At 39.5% G+C, this 16,039-nt stretch overlaps 1 protein-coding gene across 1 annotated transcript in view; it reads right to left on the bottom strand.

Moving 5' to 3' along the window:
• Window positions 1-16,039, bottom strand: part of LOC146003178 (calcium/calmodulin-dependent protein kinase type IV-like) — a 91,232-nt gene extending 75,193 nt beyond the window's left edge. The window contains exon 1 of the mRNA XM_083141364.1: window positions 15,809-16,039. Within this exon, the coding sequence (XP_082997490.1) occupies window positions 15,809-15,918 (110 nt within the window). The 5' untranslated portion in view covers window positions 15,919-16,039. The remainder of the gene's footprint in view (window positions 1-15,808) is intronic.

The following is a 16,039-nucleotide window of genomic DNA, read 5'->3' as shown; positions in this document are numbered from 1 at the left end:
CCGGGTTCGATTTGTGATTTATTTTCTTTTACTTAGCGTTTTGTGCCTCTTGGCTAATTTGCGAAGATGTGGATGAGTGATGAAATGATGAAATTGATGAATGGACATTCACAAACAACCATGCCCGAGCGGGATTCGAACCCTGGACTCTTGAGGACGTCACAGCGCGATGTGCTAACCACTCAGCCACAGAGGATCCCGGGTTCGAAACCCGGTGGAGGCACATAGTGGTTCGGATTCCACTTTAAACTGTAGGTCCAGTCCTGATTAGCCTTAGTGTGGTTAAAGTGGACTTAAATCACCAAATCAATCCAATCCAGAAATTGTCAACTTTCTGTGTTCGATCGAGCCCGGAATAAAGACTAACAATGATAAACCTCAAAATTTCACGATTTTGCAATCTGTGTACATACAGTTACTTTCATGATCGGACCGGTAATGGGGACAGAAGTTACGTACTGAAAGCCTTCAATAAGCTATATCCCTTGTTCATTTCCGCCGAATATAAAAATGTTCAAGGCCAAAAGATAAACCGTTGCCTACAATTCTGCCACGTTCATGAACAGAATCTAACTCTTAGCTTTGAATACGAATATCTCCCTGTGGTTCCATGTTATACAGTATGTTGTAGACTACTATTTATTGTTAACTTTTTGACATAAAACATACATAACAAGAAAATAAAATATGCTTCTCGTATTGTTTACAGATGTTTGAGTTGAATGCAGAAAATACTATGGGCAATCAATACATGCAATTGTCAAACGTTTACGTTTACTGGTACACAATAGCCAATTCAAGTGACCCCTCTCAGATAAAAATCCAAAGGAGTTAGGTCGGGATATATACAAAACAGTAATTTTGCCTGCATTATTATATGGATGCGAAACTTGGTCCCTTACATTGAAAGAGGAACATAAATTAAGAGTATTTGAAAATAAGATCCTTAGGAAAATATTTGGACCTAAAAGGGATGAGGAGACAGGTGAGTGGAGAAGGTTACATAACTTAGAAATACATCATTTGTATTCATGACCAGATATTATTAGAAAGAAGAGGAAAGAGGAGTTTACAGGATTCTTGTTGGGAAACCTGATGGTAAGAGACTTGTAGGAAGGTCAAGACGAAGATGGAGGGATAACGTTGAGATGGACTTAAAGGAAATCGGTTAGGATGGAAAGGATTGGATTGATGTTACCAAGGAGAGGGACAGATGGAAGGCCTGTGTTGCTGCAGCCATGAATCTTCGGGATTAAGAAGGCTAGAGAGTTAGTTAGTTAGTTAGGTCGGGGGACCATGGTGGCCACTCAACGCTAACCAGTGTAAAATTATAGGTGTTGTCCACCTGAAAAGGAGAATCACTGAGGCATGTGCACAAGTATCACCTGACGTACTTCGTAGGGTGCATCACCATTGGGTTAAACGTTTGCGGAAGTGCTTAGAAGAGAAAGGTGGCCATGTGGAACATGTTCTGTGGTGGCGATTGTCTGTTGTTTTGTGGTTTGCAGCTGTTCTCCCTCGCTACGTATATGTTTGTTGTGGTGTTACACGGTGTGTATGGCACGTACTCATTCCTTTCGGAACAGCCCGCAGAGTTTAAAACCGACCTAAATGCAACACCGTTGCAGTTATCGTAAAATGACCCGCACCATTCGATTACTCGTTGAAGGTGCAGGTTGAGGGTGTAATTTGATATATCACATGACCATGTTGCCATTTGAAATAACAAAGTTGGATCCAATATGGCCGCCGCCAAGATGGCGGACGACGACTGCGACCATGTCATAACGTTTCCCCCCTCCCCCCAACATTGATACCATTTGACTTTAGATCAAACCCGTACGCAGTTTGTAAAATATTTAGGCCGGTCCTGACTATTGGCCACACCTTGTATTGTCAATTTGAAAGTAGCCTATACCGCTAAGCTACTTGCCACAAGGGAAAAGTTTAACAGATGCAACATAGCAAATTATAATCAGATGTCTGGGTATCACTCACATTCACTTGAGCTATAAAGATAATTTATTTATCAATTTTTTCTTTCTTCCTGGAGGGGTGATGGCGAGCGCCCGCCTGTACCCCCTCTGGCGCAGCCACTGATTTGAAAACAGCACTCTCGTTATCATAGGTTCTGGTTTCCAAATAAAATTTAGAAAAATAAATATAAGGAAATTGACAAATAATAATTTTAGGTGGCCAATGGGATATCAATTACCAAATGGAAGATTAAAGATGCGCTTCTCTCTCTCTCTCTCTCTCTCTCTCTCTCTCTCTCTCCCCTTTTTGCTTCTTCTCTCTTCCTTGTCGATCTCTTCTTCCTTTCTTTCCATTTTTTCTCCTATTCCCCTTCATCTCATTCCCTGTAAAGAAACTCTCTGTCTCTCTCTTTTTATGGTCTGCTTGCGTATCCTTTCTCTCTGTCTTTTCGTCTACATGTTTCTCGTCCTTCTTTCCCCTGGAAGTGCTTCTCATTCTCCTCCTGAGAAAAAAGCATCAGATGGGGGCCGTGTTTCAAGTGTGCATAAAATTCACATTTTATTCAACTACCGCGTGGAAAGTTTTATCTTAAGACACTCACGAAGAACTAAAACAAAGAAAAACTTGAACACAACCTCCCTTCTGGCAAAACATCTGAAGAGATCAGAAACTATGATAGGAAATGAGTCCATGCCTTACTTGTTTGTTTCTGTTCTGAAGTACAACTAAAATTATTTGTTAGTTACCCTATAAAACACTTTCAGTAATTTTTCATTCCTTGAATTTAGCAGAGCAGAGATTGTGTTAAAATACAATGATGTAACTTGTATCTTTATGTTATTTTTTTTTTGTCTATATCTTCTTTTTTATTTCTCTTATTTTTATGTAGTTGTCCTTTAGCCATGTTTGTCTTAATCATTGTATGCATGTAACATATATTACAATTGCTTCATGAATAATAGTATTCTGTATCTAAATCGTAGATTTTATATTGTATAAATACTACATAATTTGTATTCATGTCCAGATATTATTAGAATAATTAAATCAAGAAGACTTAGGTGGGCAGGCCATGTGGCACAAATGGGAGAGGAAAGACGAGTTTACAGGATTCTTGTTGGGAAACCTGATGGTAAGAGACCTGTAGGAAGGCCAAGACGAAAATGGAGGGACAACGTTGAGATGGACCTAAAGGAAATCGGCAGGGATGGAAAAGAGTATATAGATCTTGCTCAAGATAGGGACAGATGCAAGGACTTTGTTGCTGCAGTCATGAACCTTCGGGTTTAAGAAGGCTAGAGAGTTATAAATAGTGCAACCCAGCAGTTCCCAAAGTGTGCGCGGTGGCGCCCTGGGGCCCCGTGGCTGGATTTCAGGGGCGCCGCGATAAATTTTCACTGAAATGACACTTACTTGTTAGTGAATGATATGATTGTTCCGAATATGTGCTTATTTAGTACTTTTTATATGTAAAATGTTTCTGAATTTGAAATATGTGTTTATTGTTTTAAGGCAAGCAACGTAACCAAACTAACTGAGCGTTGCAAGTGCCAAATAGTTGGCCCTCGTGGCGGAGTGGTTTAGCACATCGCGCTACCACGCCAGGGGTCCCAAGTTCGAATCCCGGCCTGGGCATGGAAATTTGTCAGTGTCCATTCATCACACGTCATCCCCATCTTCGCAAATTAGCCAAAAGTGGCACAAGAGCGAATCAATCAATCAAGTGTCAGATAGGCCTAAATTCTAATTGGGCATCGCGGAAAAACCTTGAAACACTAAGGGCGCCGTCAAACGAAAAAGCTTGGGAACCTCTGCTGTAACCACATAACAGAAATGTAATTTTTCATGTAATCCACGACATGGGTTAGGTGGCAGAACAGCCTCAGATGGAACCTCACCCACGGAAATAAGGAATTTGAATTTTCGATTTAAGTAAAACATTTAATTTGGATCTATATTTTGCATTATTTCGTTACAGTAATCCCATTGTGATTGATTGATTTAGTTTATTTTGCTTCGCGTTTTGTGCATCTTGGCTAATTTGCGAAGATTGGGATGAGTGATGAAATGATGAAATTGATGAGTGGACATTCACAAACATCCAAGCCCGAGCGGAATTCGAACCCGAGACCCTTGGCTTGATTGATTTGTTGATTTAAGTCCACTTTATGCACAGTAAGGCTAATCTGGACTGGACCTACAGTTTAAAGTGGGATCCGAACCACTTGTGCCTCCACCGGGTATCGAACCCAGGACCCCTTGATTACAAGGTGGCGACGCTACCACTGCACCATTGGGGAGGCCCCCGGGACCCTTGGCGTCGCAGCCACAGGGTCCGGCGCTAATCATGTGAGACAGCCACAATAGCAGACAGTTATCAGGAAATGACAAAACAAACTATTCAACTAGATATAATCTAAGCTGCCCTGAATTAGCTTCAAGACCCTTCCATATGTACATATTTCTGGCAATATATGTACTCAGATCAATCGAACCAATTGTTGACCCACTCTTTCCGGCATAATGTCTTTAAGTTATCTTTGCAACCATCACATTTTATCTTTATCAGTGAAGATAACATAAGCAATTAAGTAAAAAAGAAAAAGTATAGCCAATCCTATATCAGACAACACATTGTGAAATTTGCATGATAAATGCAGTTAGTGAAAAACCAAACGTCGATAAAACCAAGAAAGACTATGCTGATTGAAAGTTTCAAGAAACACGAATTTTACCAATAAGAAAGAATCGTACATTAACAACATTAACTCAATTATGCAGGAAATCTAATCAAGGTTATCAGAATTATTACGTCACTTGCAGGAAAACCCAAATGAAATACTTCTTAGCTACTGAAGCTCTAGGGTCAAAACTCACATGTACTGGTATTTTTGTTACTTAGCGTCACTTTTCTTCCACTTTTGGGTAATCGCGACGATTGAGATTAATTGTGATGCGATGAGATAGACGAAGTGGCAATCACAAACACACATGGACGATTAACACAATTCCTACCTGCTGGCAGGACAGGCGCCAGAGCTTCGTAAGTCTGCAAAATACAGCCCAGGGTGCGAGAGATTAAGTTTAGGGTGTCTTCAGAGGTTACCCATTACAGCTACCTTACCAGGAATCGAACACTGGACTCTTGTCCAGTCCTGATTAACTCAACTGTCCACAGTCTGAATTTGAAGCAAAACTTTGCAAAACTCATAATTCGTTACCGTATTGTTCTTGATATGGATCGATGCAGCTCGCTCAAGAAGTTCGAAATTTTTGCACCTGAGAATGGGAGGGGGAGACCACACACACAGTTTGACAAGAAGAGAAATTTATGGCTGGACCAATCAGCCTGATTGATTGCCCTGATATTGACCAAGGCGAACGAGATGTTTGTTCTGTACACAAAGGCGACCATCGAGAACACGAGTTTGCTAACTGCCTTACATCGGACCTTGTGGTCATCCACACACAGTCTCCTCCGCCCCCTTCCACACCGAGTAATAAGATGGTTCAAGTTTCTTGTTTTGCTTCATTCTGATTCGTGCATAGCAACTAGAGCAAATCGAGGCAGGTTGGATTGATTCGATTTGACTGCTTTGCTGACACTTGTGACTAATTTGCGAAGATGGGGATGAGTGATGATATGATGAAATTGATGAATGGACACTCACAAACATCCATGCCCAGGCTGGGATTGGAACCCGGGAGACAGGTTGGAGTTACGTTTACGGCACAGGATGCGTAACAACGATGATTTTTGGGATATATCGGGGGCAACATGAGACTAACGAGATTAGAGTAAGAACTTAACTATTGACTGGAGCTGAACCAGGAGCGTATATTCTAGGCCAGCTAGGCTACATGCGAAGCCTGAAGTCTAGAGAATAAAATTCAGGAGAAAAATCGATCAGAAATTGTAAATATTATTATTCATATCAGTGAGATGATGATGCTGAACCTGGAGTTGGCAACCTGATTTCCTATGAGTTGGCAACCTGATTTCTTATGGGTTGGCAACCTGATTTCTTATGAGTTGGCAACCTCTTTTCTTATGAGTTGGCAACCTGGTTTCTATTCATAGCCTAGGACCAGGTGAGATAGCCCAGATCTGGGACTCAGTATACGCCACTGAGCTGAACCCCTAGCCTCTCGATTACAATAATGTATTCTTAAACACTAGACCATTAAAGGATTTTATTTGTCTACACAAAGAGAACGCTACGATACCAGCGGTCTCGGGTTCGAATCCCGGCCTGGGCATGAGTGTTCTTGTTGAATGTCCCTTCATCCACTTCGGGGAGTAAGGGGTGACTCTTTTTCAAATACACCCAAATGTCGACCTCACTTGCACGTAGTACACCCTGGACTCATTTTACACATTAGCAAGTCTCTGGCATCTGCACCCATAGCCAGTCAGCATAATCCTCAATGGTACTTTGTGTTTTGTGCTGTCCATATGTGTTCGTGATTGCCCCTTGATTCATGTCTTCATTTCTCTTCAATGTATTTGTACCAACAAATATATTGTACTCATTTCGGTATCACTATTATATTTTCCATTACTACAATTATATATGTACTGTACATGTATTCAATATATGTAATTATTGCACAAGTCTTTGTTCTTGTATGGTGAAAGACAAGTGAAAGATACCGATTGGTTAATCTGATTGCTGGTTTGGTGTTTTAAGTCCACTTTATGCACAGTAAGGCTAATCGGGACTGGACCAGTATATTCCTCCACTGGGTATCGAACCCGGAACCCCTTGATTACAAGTTGACGACGCTACCCCTCCGCCGTCGGGGAGGCCCTTAATCTGATTGTGATTATATAATTGATTATTATACTCCATGAGGCCTTAAAAAGATCGCTTCGCGGGCTTGCAGCAGACGACAATACGGGGGGGTGTCTGCGAGAACCAATCAGGTCCGCGAATGAGCGAGCCCGGTTGCCACAGCTAGCTCGCTGCACCCTTCTGGAAGGGTGAGTGACCTCTGCCTCTTGCTACCTCGGCCTGTTTGTGCGGCTGAGGAGCAGACGACACGAGAGTATCGGCAACAGTGTGCGAGCTACGTCTCCTGTTAGCCCGCGAAGCGCTTTTTCGAAGGCCTCCTGCAGTATACTTGTATTATTGTTTTCTGTATGTTTGTATGTATGCTAATTGCATTATTTCTATGTTTTTTTTTGTGTATAAACCAATATATGAGTACGTTTATCTGCCATCTGCAATTGAATGTTTTATCCCTGTCTAGGGCAGTAAATAAATAAAAGACATTTTCTTATTCATCCCCATCGTTGCGATTAGCCAAAAGTGGCACAAAAGCGAAATAAACTAAACTAAATCAATCAATGATTAAATTAATGAAGGGGCACTCACAAAGAACACCCATGAAATTTAACCCGGAAATTTTGTTGGCGAGATGAAAAGTCGATACCTTCTCTCCAGCTTTAACACACACACACACACACACACACACACACACATGTATATATTTCCAAAACTGTCTCATCTCACAAAAATCACACATTTATGGAAACTTATTGGAACAGAAATATAAGCCCAAAATCTGTTGCTTTGTTGCGATGATCAGTGACAATGCAAGGTCTTGCTAAGTCGATCGAAGTACACCCACTGGGTGTTGTCTTCGGTTTCTAAAATTAGAAACCCAATGGGACGAATTACGTACTCAATCCAATTATCTACACGAGTGGTGAACATAATTACACTCTTACGTCACACCCATTCAACGTCTTTCATCACGAACGCTTCAGGGGAGTTGTTTCTTTGCATTTCTTTCAAAATCTTTTCTACATGTAAATATAGGCAAGCCTCCACTGTTTAGAAGTGTTTAAAGCAGCCTGTATCGTGGAATTGACATGTATTGTATCCAGTACTTTTCTCTTGGAAGAAAGCCGGTACTTTTCAGCTTGTTTTGTTATTGTATCCATCATTAGAACCCATGGATGTCCACAGGAAGGGTCAAAGAAGAGTCGCTTAACCCCACCCACCCCCTCCTTGGAATGAGAAAAAAGTGCATTCCTATCATCCCTCCCTTTTCATTGCAACTCTTTTGTTTACTTATTTTCTTGCATCTTCTTCCTAGCTTTCCAAGTATAATACCTGTTCCTTCGTGTTTCATTCCTCTCTTGTTGAGCATTTCTATTTCTAAGTTTTCTTTTCCATTTTCTGTCTGTTTTCTTTAATCTTTCTCTCTGTTTATTTTGTGCTATTCCTCTTTCCTCTCTGCCTGGTTTTCTTTTAAATTTATCTTTCCTCTCTCTTGCTTTTCTATTTTCTTTATTTCCTTCTCGCTTCTTTTAATTCTCTCTCACTGTCTCTCCTCTGTGTGTGTGTTTATCTAGCTTCTTTATTTCGCTTTCTCTCGCTTATGTTTTCTCTCCCTGTACTTTATTCTCTTCTTTTCTCTACCGTTACTTCTTTCATCTCTCATTCTTCTATCTCCCTTGAGTACTTCCTCTTATGATGACATGTAGTAAACATGATCTCAGTACATCTAACTTTAGGAAGCAGCTTTTTTATTTAGACACCCCGCTGAATTCTTTCTTGTGCGGGTGTCATTGTAAGACGTATTGAAAAAAAAATGTGCCGGTACGGCGTACCGCCAGAAGAGAAGCACTGATTGTATATTTTATCACAGCCATGAACAAGGAAACAATATGAAGAAGTTGAATCGCCGAAAGTAGTTAATGTTCTACAAGATACGTTGTTATCACTAGGGAACGGAACTTTATGTGCTAAAAAACACAGAAATATTTATTTTTTATGTGTCATAAATGTTGAAAATATGTGATAAAAACAGGAAAATATGTGACAAAAATAAAAACATTTGGTAACAAAAACAAACTATAACATGCATTTTAAACACCTGAAATTAGTTTCTAAATGATTACCTCTTAGCGAGCTATTTTTTGGAAGAGTTGCAGTGGATCACCATAGTTTTTCCAAATTCTCCATTGTAAATCTGTGACGATTATCTCTAAAAAGCATCTTATATTGTGAGAAAGATCGCTCCACGTCACAAGAAACAATTCTTGCATATTTGAATCACGAAATGTCACTAACGCTTAAGTTTTCCAAAGCTTCCTCTTCCTCTACTTCACTTTCCAAAACACATGCAATTTGGCACAAAGTTTGAAAACCTTGTTTTTTCCCAAAAAATTCTGTACATTTAGACACTTAGATCCAGTGAGTTCTTGCAGTTTCGATTCTACTATACGGACTTTAACAATGGAAGCTGCCAAAGTGTTCGCGGACGATTCAAGCTTTCATATGGAATTAGAGAGAATGGACAGGTTTGTTGAGATGTATGCCAATTCGACTTTTACGGAAGGCTCCATCAACAGTTCTTGCAGAATTCTTCTTTGTCGAGATCATTTACAACAGATACAATTTTTTCAAACTTCTGGGCATAACATCTGTATCCAACCAAGTGCCCCATCGCGTAACTACAGGTGTAGGGGGAAGGGGAACCTCAGGACATTTTTGTTTAAAATTGTCTATTCTTCTAGCCAACTTGATAAAAACTTTCTTGCCATTTGAAACCAGTTTATCGACATTGGGATAAAGAGCTCTTATCTTTTCACATATTCTATGCAACGCATGGGCCACACATTTAACGTGCACCATTTTGGGGTAGCTAACGGCAAGGCCTACTGCAGCTTTTTTCATGTATGCTGCAGCATCTGTCACGAGGAGAAGAACATTGTCAAATGTTATGCCTTCCGGCCACAATAGCTGCATTGCTTCATTAAAAAGCCTTGCTATCATTACGTGTAGCCAGCCCCAGCTACTACTTACAGCTATTTTCTCCCAATAGGATCGTAGGCGAGGTGCCAGAAGTCTGCCAGCGAGGGTGTTCAAAGACAAAACAAACCTAGCACTCTCGATATGAAAGAGGTGCAGAGTAGCCTATAAACATTTTTCCTTCGAGGATTTCGAGGTGGATGAAGTCAATGAGCGATTTTATGTATTTAAAATGAAAATTCGCAAAATATGTATTTACATACGGAAAACTGGAAAATATGTGTTTTTATGTAAAATAAAATTTACTGTGTTGACATATAAGGCTATAATCAGAATTTTGGCAAAAATGAGGGTCTGTATCTTATCGCAGAAAAAACATTTAATTACCTAAAGTTCCTTTCCCTAGTTATCACTAGGGCCCAGATGTTATGTGATTACGTTCTTTTCTGTTAACTTTTTTAGATAAAATCAGTACAATATAACCTACAATCGTGTATTTTAAAGTACATATAGTCACTTATCTTACTCCATAAGTAGCCTAAATATTAGTTTTTCTTGTATGTACGCAATGCATTGAAGAATTATTTTCCTGTAGTTTACGGTTATTACAAGCATAAGAAAACAGTTCTTCGTTGCGACGTTTCAGGAGAACACACGCTCCCTTCATCAGACATTTATTTTCATTTTGACTAAAGATACAGTTATAATAATGGAGTAAGCCACCATCTTTAAAATTTAATGTAACAGAAAACATTAAGAGACTTTGTGAAAACAATGATGACTTTGAATTACCTGATGATATTTGGGATTCATAATTTCAAATAAAAAATAATGTGATCAAAAAATTTTCATCTGAAATAAAAATAAAACAGACTGCTTCTTTTCACAGTTAAGTTGCTATATTACAACAATGTAACATTGACAACATCCATAACGGTTTCTTTTTGTTTAAAAGAAAATTGCTAACCATTGTTATAACTGTATCTTTAGTCAAAATGAAAATAAATGTCTGATGAAGGGAGCGTGTGTTCTCCTGAAACGTCACAAAGAAAAACTGTTTTCTTATGCTTGTAATAACAGTAAACTACAGGAAAATAAGCCTACATGTTAATGATTGATTGAATTAATTAGGTTATTTTACGTCACTTTTCTGTCTATTTTGACTAATCGCGAAGAATAGCCTATCCATGCTCAGGGCGGTATTCGAACCCGTCATCCCTGGGGTCGTAGCGCGCTGTGCTATATATTCGTCTTTTCTATCATGGTTCATGAGCAATAATTAGGAGAGGGAGGGATATGTAAATAAAAAAAACTAGATGTATGGCAATGTACGTACGTACAGCCGCAAAGGTTAATACGGGAAATAAACCTCTATTTTATTCTATTTTCTATCCTGATACATATTGGTGCCCTAAGCAGAGAACCAACTTTACTTGTATTTGTGCTGCTGTTTTCTACAGCGTAATTTATGTACGGGTTTTATAATTTATAATTCAGAATTGCAAGAATATTTAGTGCAAAGGTGTTTCTTATTCATATGGTGCAAATAGCAACCCCCACTGACGAGTTTTTGTGTTTTATTAAAAAAAAAAAAAAGGAATCGAAATTACATAGCGTGAGTTGACCAACAGCGGCCAATAATATTCATAGAAAGGGAGGCGACACCTCGCTGCGAAAATATTAAGAAACCGTCAAACGATTTCCGATAAGTCACGAAGCAGGCCCTTGCATGAAATTTGTAAGGCATTTCTTTCCAGTTTGCCGGTTCAGATGTAACAAATTCATGATTGCAAGACCATGCCGCTTTGAAAAGGTTTTAAGAGTGCTGCATATTGATTTTAATATACCACGCACACGCACGCACGTACACACATACACATGAGTTCCTCTAGGGAAGGTCAATGGAGAACGCAAGTCCTCTCCAATAAGGAAAAATTACTTTCCCTTCTGTTCTTTTACGTTTGTAAATCTTCTCTTTTTCTTTTCTTGAACCGTCCTTCGATCTTCTCTTGCATGTTTTAGTATCATCTTCATTCTTTCTACTTCTGCTTTACGGTTTCTGTCTATTTTTCTTCCTCGCTCTTTCTCACATCCTTAATTCTACTTCTCTCTTTGTGTCGGTGTCGTTTATTTATTTCACTTTTTCTTGCGTGGATTTCTCCTATTCTCTCTCTTTCTCTGCGTGCCTGGACTCTCTCTTCCATCTATCCCTCCCTCTCTCTCTCTCTCTTTCTTTCACCCCCTTCTCACCCCCTATCCATACGGGTGCCGGGGGGATTCGTGATAGAGAGAGAGAGAGGTGGAGAAAGAGAGAGATAAAGAAATAGTATCTATCTTTCTCTCTCTCTCTCAGTGAAGCGTTCTCCAACCCCTCCCTGCTTCCTGTCATTCTTTCTTTCTTTCTATCTCTCTCCGTCTCTCTTTTTCTTTATCTTCCTTCTCTTCCGAGAGAGAGAGAGAGAGAGAGGAGAATCGCCTTTCTTCTTCCCCTTTCCAAGGGGACAGGGATGGGATAGGAGGGAGTGAGAGAGGCAGGAGGCTTCTCCTTCCCTCTTCTTCTTTCTCTTTTGTTCTCGCTTCCCTTTTCTCTCTCTCTCTGTCTCTCTCTTTCCTATCTTTACTTTATTTATCTCTCACTCCTCTTCCTTCCCTGTCCTCTCTCTCTCTGATTTGATTATTGTTTATTGGAGTCGCTTTTCTGCCACTTGTGGCAGGTACGATGAAATTCATGAAGATACACTCACTAAGAACGTCCATGGGCAGACCGGGATTCGAAACCAGGACCCCTGGGCGTCGCTGTGCTAACCATTCCATCACGGAGGTCGTCTCTCTCCTTTTCTCTACCCCCCTCCCTCCCCTTCTCTCTAATCGTGGCGATGAGGATGAATTGGATAATGAAGCAAACACAACCCTGACTAGGAATTAAACCTAGGACTTCTGGTGTCACGCTTACCACGCCGACACTATACAGGGAAAAGATACAGTTCTGTATAGAAGTTTTAATTATATGAGTTTGTAAATAAATTGCCTGTAAATATTGTGAAACATTACTGGAGTGTTTACTGCATAAAACTGTCTAAAATTGCTCAAAAGAGTGTGATTACACGCATAGCTACACTTTGTTTACATTGCCACAGAATACGACCTGATAATGAAACACAAATGTTAGGCTCTCGGTTACAAGCTTTATAAACAATTTTTTACTGTCTGAAGCAGGCAACTCTTTGCTCTAAGCAGAAGCGACTTAACCACCTTTCCTTGGATAGGCAGTTTCTATATACAGCGTTATTCAAAAAGAATGCTACAAAAGTAAGGTTAATTTATTTTTAAGTGAAAGAGATACAAAAGTAATTCTGGTGGGAATGAAGAAAGGAAGGTTGTAAATTTATAACCTGTGGTTGAAGTTTACGTAAAATCCGCTAGAGGCGCTATTTGTTGTTTATAGCTAAAATGGGCACAAGGAAGGTAGAGCAAGCATATTGCGTAATGAAATGCTGACCTGGCCTCCACGATCTCCAGATTTTACCCATGCGATTTTTTTTATGCGGGTTTGTGAAAGACACTGTGTACGTTCCTCCATTACCACAGGACCTGGATAATTTAAAGCAGCGCATCTCTCATGCAGTGGAGCTGATAACCGATGATATGTTGGAAAGCGTCTGGCAAGAAACGGATTATCGTTTTGACATCTGCCGTGTTACCCAGGGTGCTCATATCCAAAATTTGTAATTGCCCAGGTAAATGTACAACCTTCCTTTCTTCTTTCCCACCAGAATTGCTTTGTGTCTCTTTTCACTTAAAAATAAATTAACCTTACTTTTGTACCATTCTTTTCTAATAACCCTGTATTTGATCTTTTTCGTTGCGCTGCATAGATTAATCACAACTGAATATGATGGATGAATTGGGGAAAGTAATGATGTGACATACACACATTTCCACGCTACGCACGCACGAGGACCCTTAACCAGGATTGCTACGATTTTTTGATTATGAAATTCCCTGACTTTTCCAGGTTTTCCAGTCCAAAAGTGAAATTTTTTTCACCCTGATATTTGCTTACGAACCTTGTCTTTTTCAATTAAATATATAATTCGTTATTATAAATATTCAATTTCACAACTTCTTTTGTAGCAAATTTCATTGTACACACACAAGAACATGTGAAAATTCGAAGAGCAAAATGTAAAATTACAATCGGCATCAAGTATTGGGTGCTACAATCACATGCATCTAGCCTTCGGGCTAAGGTAACAGAGGTACATTATTTCGCCATAGCAGACCTCCACTATATAAAACAACAGAAAAAGTTCATAAACCATCTAGTGTCGTAGAAAATGCTGCTTTCTTGCTTATATTTATAAGTACACAGCATTTGGAATTTTTTTTGTTGCATATAGAAATTCTTTAGGAAATGCCAACAAGACCAAGATCCATAAAATAATAGACGATAATCTCATCTTCACCAACCTTTTCAATAATTTTGATTATTTTGTCAATGTACTTTATAGTTATCAATCAGATATCTGAACTGCAAATTTAACTTTGATATTCTTTCTAATATCAGTATTATAAAAGTAAAAAAATTATTACAGAAATTCGAAGGAACCATAATTTTGCATAAGATCGAAAGAAAGAAGTTTCTGAACTGAATCTTTTTTGGGAGTGGAATCACAAGAACATAATCCAGGAGTGAAAGTGAACTGTTTATTCATTTTGCAACTTTTTCTCTTGCAGACTCCAAAATGCATGTACATTCGCGACGATCTGCAAAATTCCCTGACATTTCCCTGTTTTCCAGATGCGTATAACGGTGTTATAGTTATGACTGATAAAGCTGATCACTATGTTCATTGAAGTTTTAGGCTTTTTTCTTTGTTTTAGACGCCTTCGAGAGGATACCACAGGCTCTTACGTTAATTAGAATTGCACTTTTTATTTTAGACATCTCAATCCTTGAATATGCCATTGCTCGATGGTTTTTAAGAAAAAGTCATCTTGCACCTATTGAGACCTTACAGCGTTAGAAACCCAGAACTCTCAGGGTCGAACACTGGACACAGGCATAACCGGACAGACAGAGATTGTTGTTGTTGTTGTTGTTGTTGTTTGAGTCCAATTTATGCACAGAAAGGCCAATCGGGACTGGATCTACAGTTTCAAGTGGGATCCGAACCACCGTGCCATGTGCCTCCACCGAGAATCCTTGATGACGTTACCACTACGCCATTGAGGAGGCAGACAGAAGAGAGTGACAGAGAAATAGAGAGGATACAGAAAAGAGAATCGGTTAAGAGAAAAATGGAAAGAAAGTGAAACGACAGAGAGAGAGAAGTAGATGCAAGCTGAGAAAGACGTGTGGCCAAAGAGAGAAAGAGACGGTGATTAAAAAATGCGGATGAGAGAAAACAGAAAGCGGGGATGAATGAGAGGATAAAGAAAGAGAGAACAGAAAAGGTGCAGAAATAAATAAATAGCAAGACAGGGAGAATATGAAAACATCAGACAGAAGAAATTGAAGATATGTGGAGAGAAAGAGAGACAGAGAAAAAAAGAATGTGTGGGTATGTGTGTGCGTGAGAGAGAGAGAGGGAGAGAGAGGTAGATAGAAAGGAAGAGTGTGTGTGAGAGGAAAGAGGGAGAAAGAGAAAAAGAAAGAAATATAGACACAAGCAGAGAACAAGTAGAAGCAAAATGATAAATAGCAAAACAGGAAGGTTACAAAAGGAAGGAGGAACGTAGATATGAGAGGAAGACAGAGAAAGGGAAAGAAATAGAAAGTTAATAAAATAACCTGTCCATCCTAATTTATCAATATCTTTTTCTTCCCACCCACCCACCCAGAAGCTTCTGGCACTGTCCTCCCATTAAGTCCGTTCCGACAAGTTTAATAATAATAAATAACATATTTAGCAGACGAACTTTAGTCACTGGCATTTTACCATCTACATTTTAATTCCAAACAAAATTTATGCCCGTACGGAAAATCACTTGGTGGTAAACAAAACAACAGCAAACCGTTATCAAGGTTAACGATGTAAACAAATCCTTTGGGAACCACTTACCTTCCGATAACGGCACCCAAAATATATTCGTCCTCTAGACACCGGTCCCGTATGCTCTCCTTAATCCAGAATTCATTCTCGTCGCTGTCGTTCGCTTCCCCAGAATCCATACTTTAAAATAAATCTCTCTTCCACGATCGTTTCGCTACGTGTATCGAATACGTTACGTTATCGCACTTCACGCCCGTACTCAGAGCTGCAAACATATGCCCCAGCACGTTCGCATGTGCA

This window comes from Lepisma saccharinum, chromosome 19 (assembly GCF_977018435.1).
Source record: "Lepisma saccharinum chromosome 19, izLepSacc3.1, whole genome shotgun sequence".
NCBI classification, from domain to species: domain Eukaryota; kingdom Metazoa; phylum Arthropoda; class Insecta; order Zygentoma; family Lepismatidae; genus Lepisma; species Lepisma saccharinum.
This window is presented reverse-complemented; position numbering and strand designations above follow the sequence as displayed.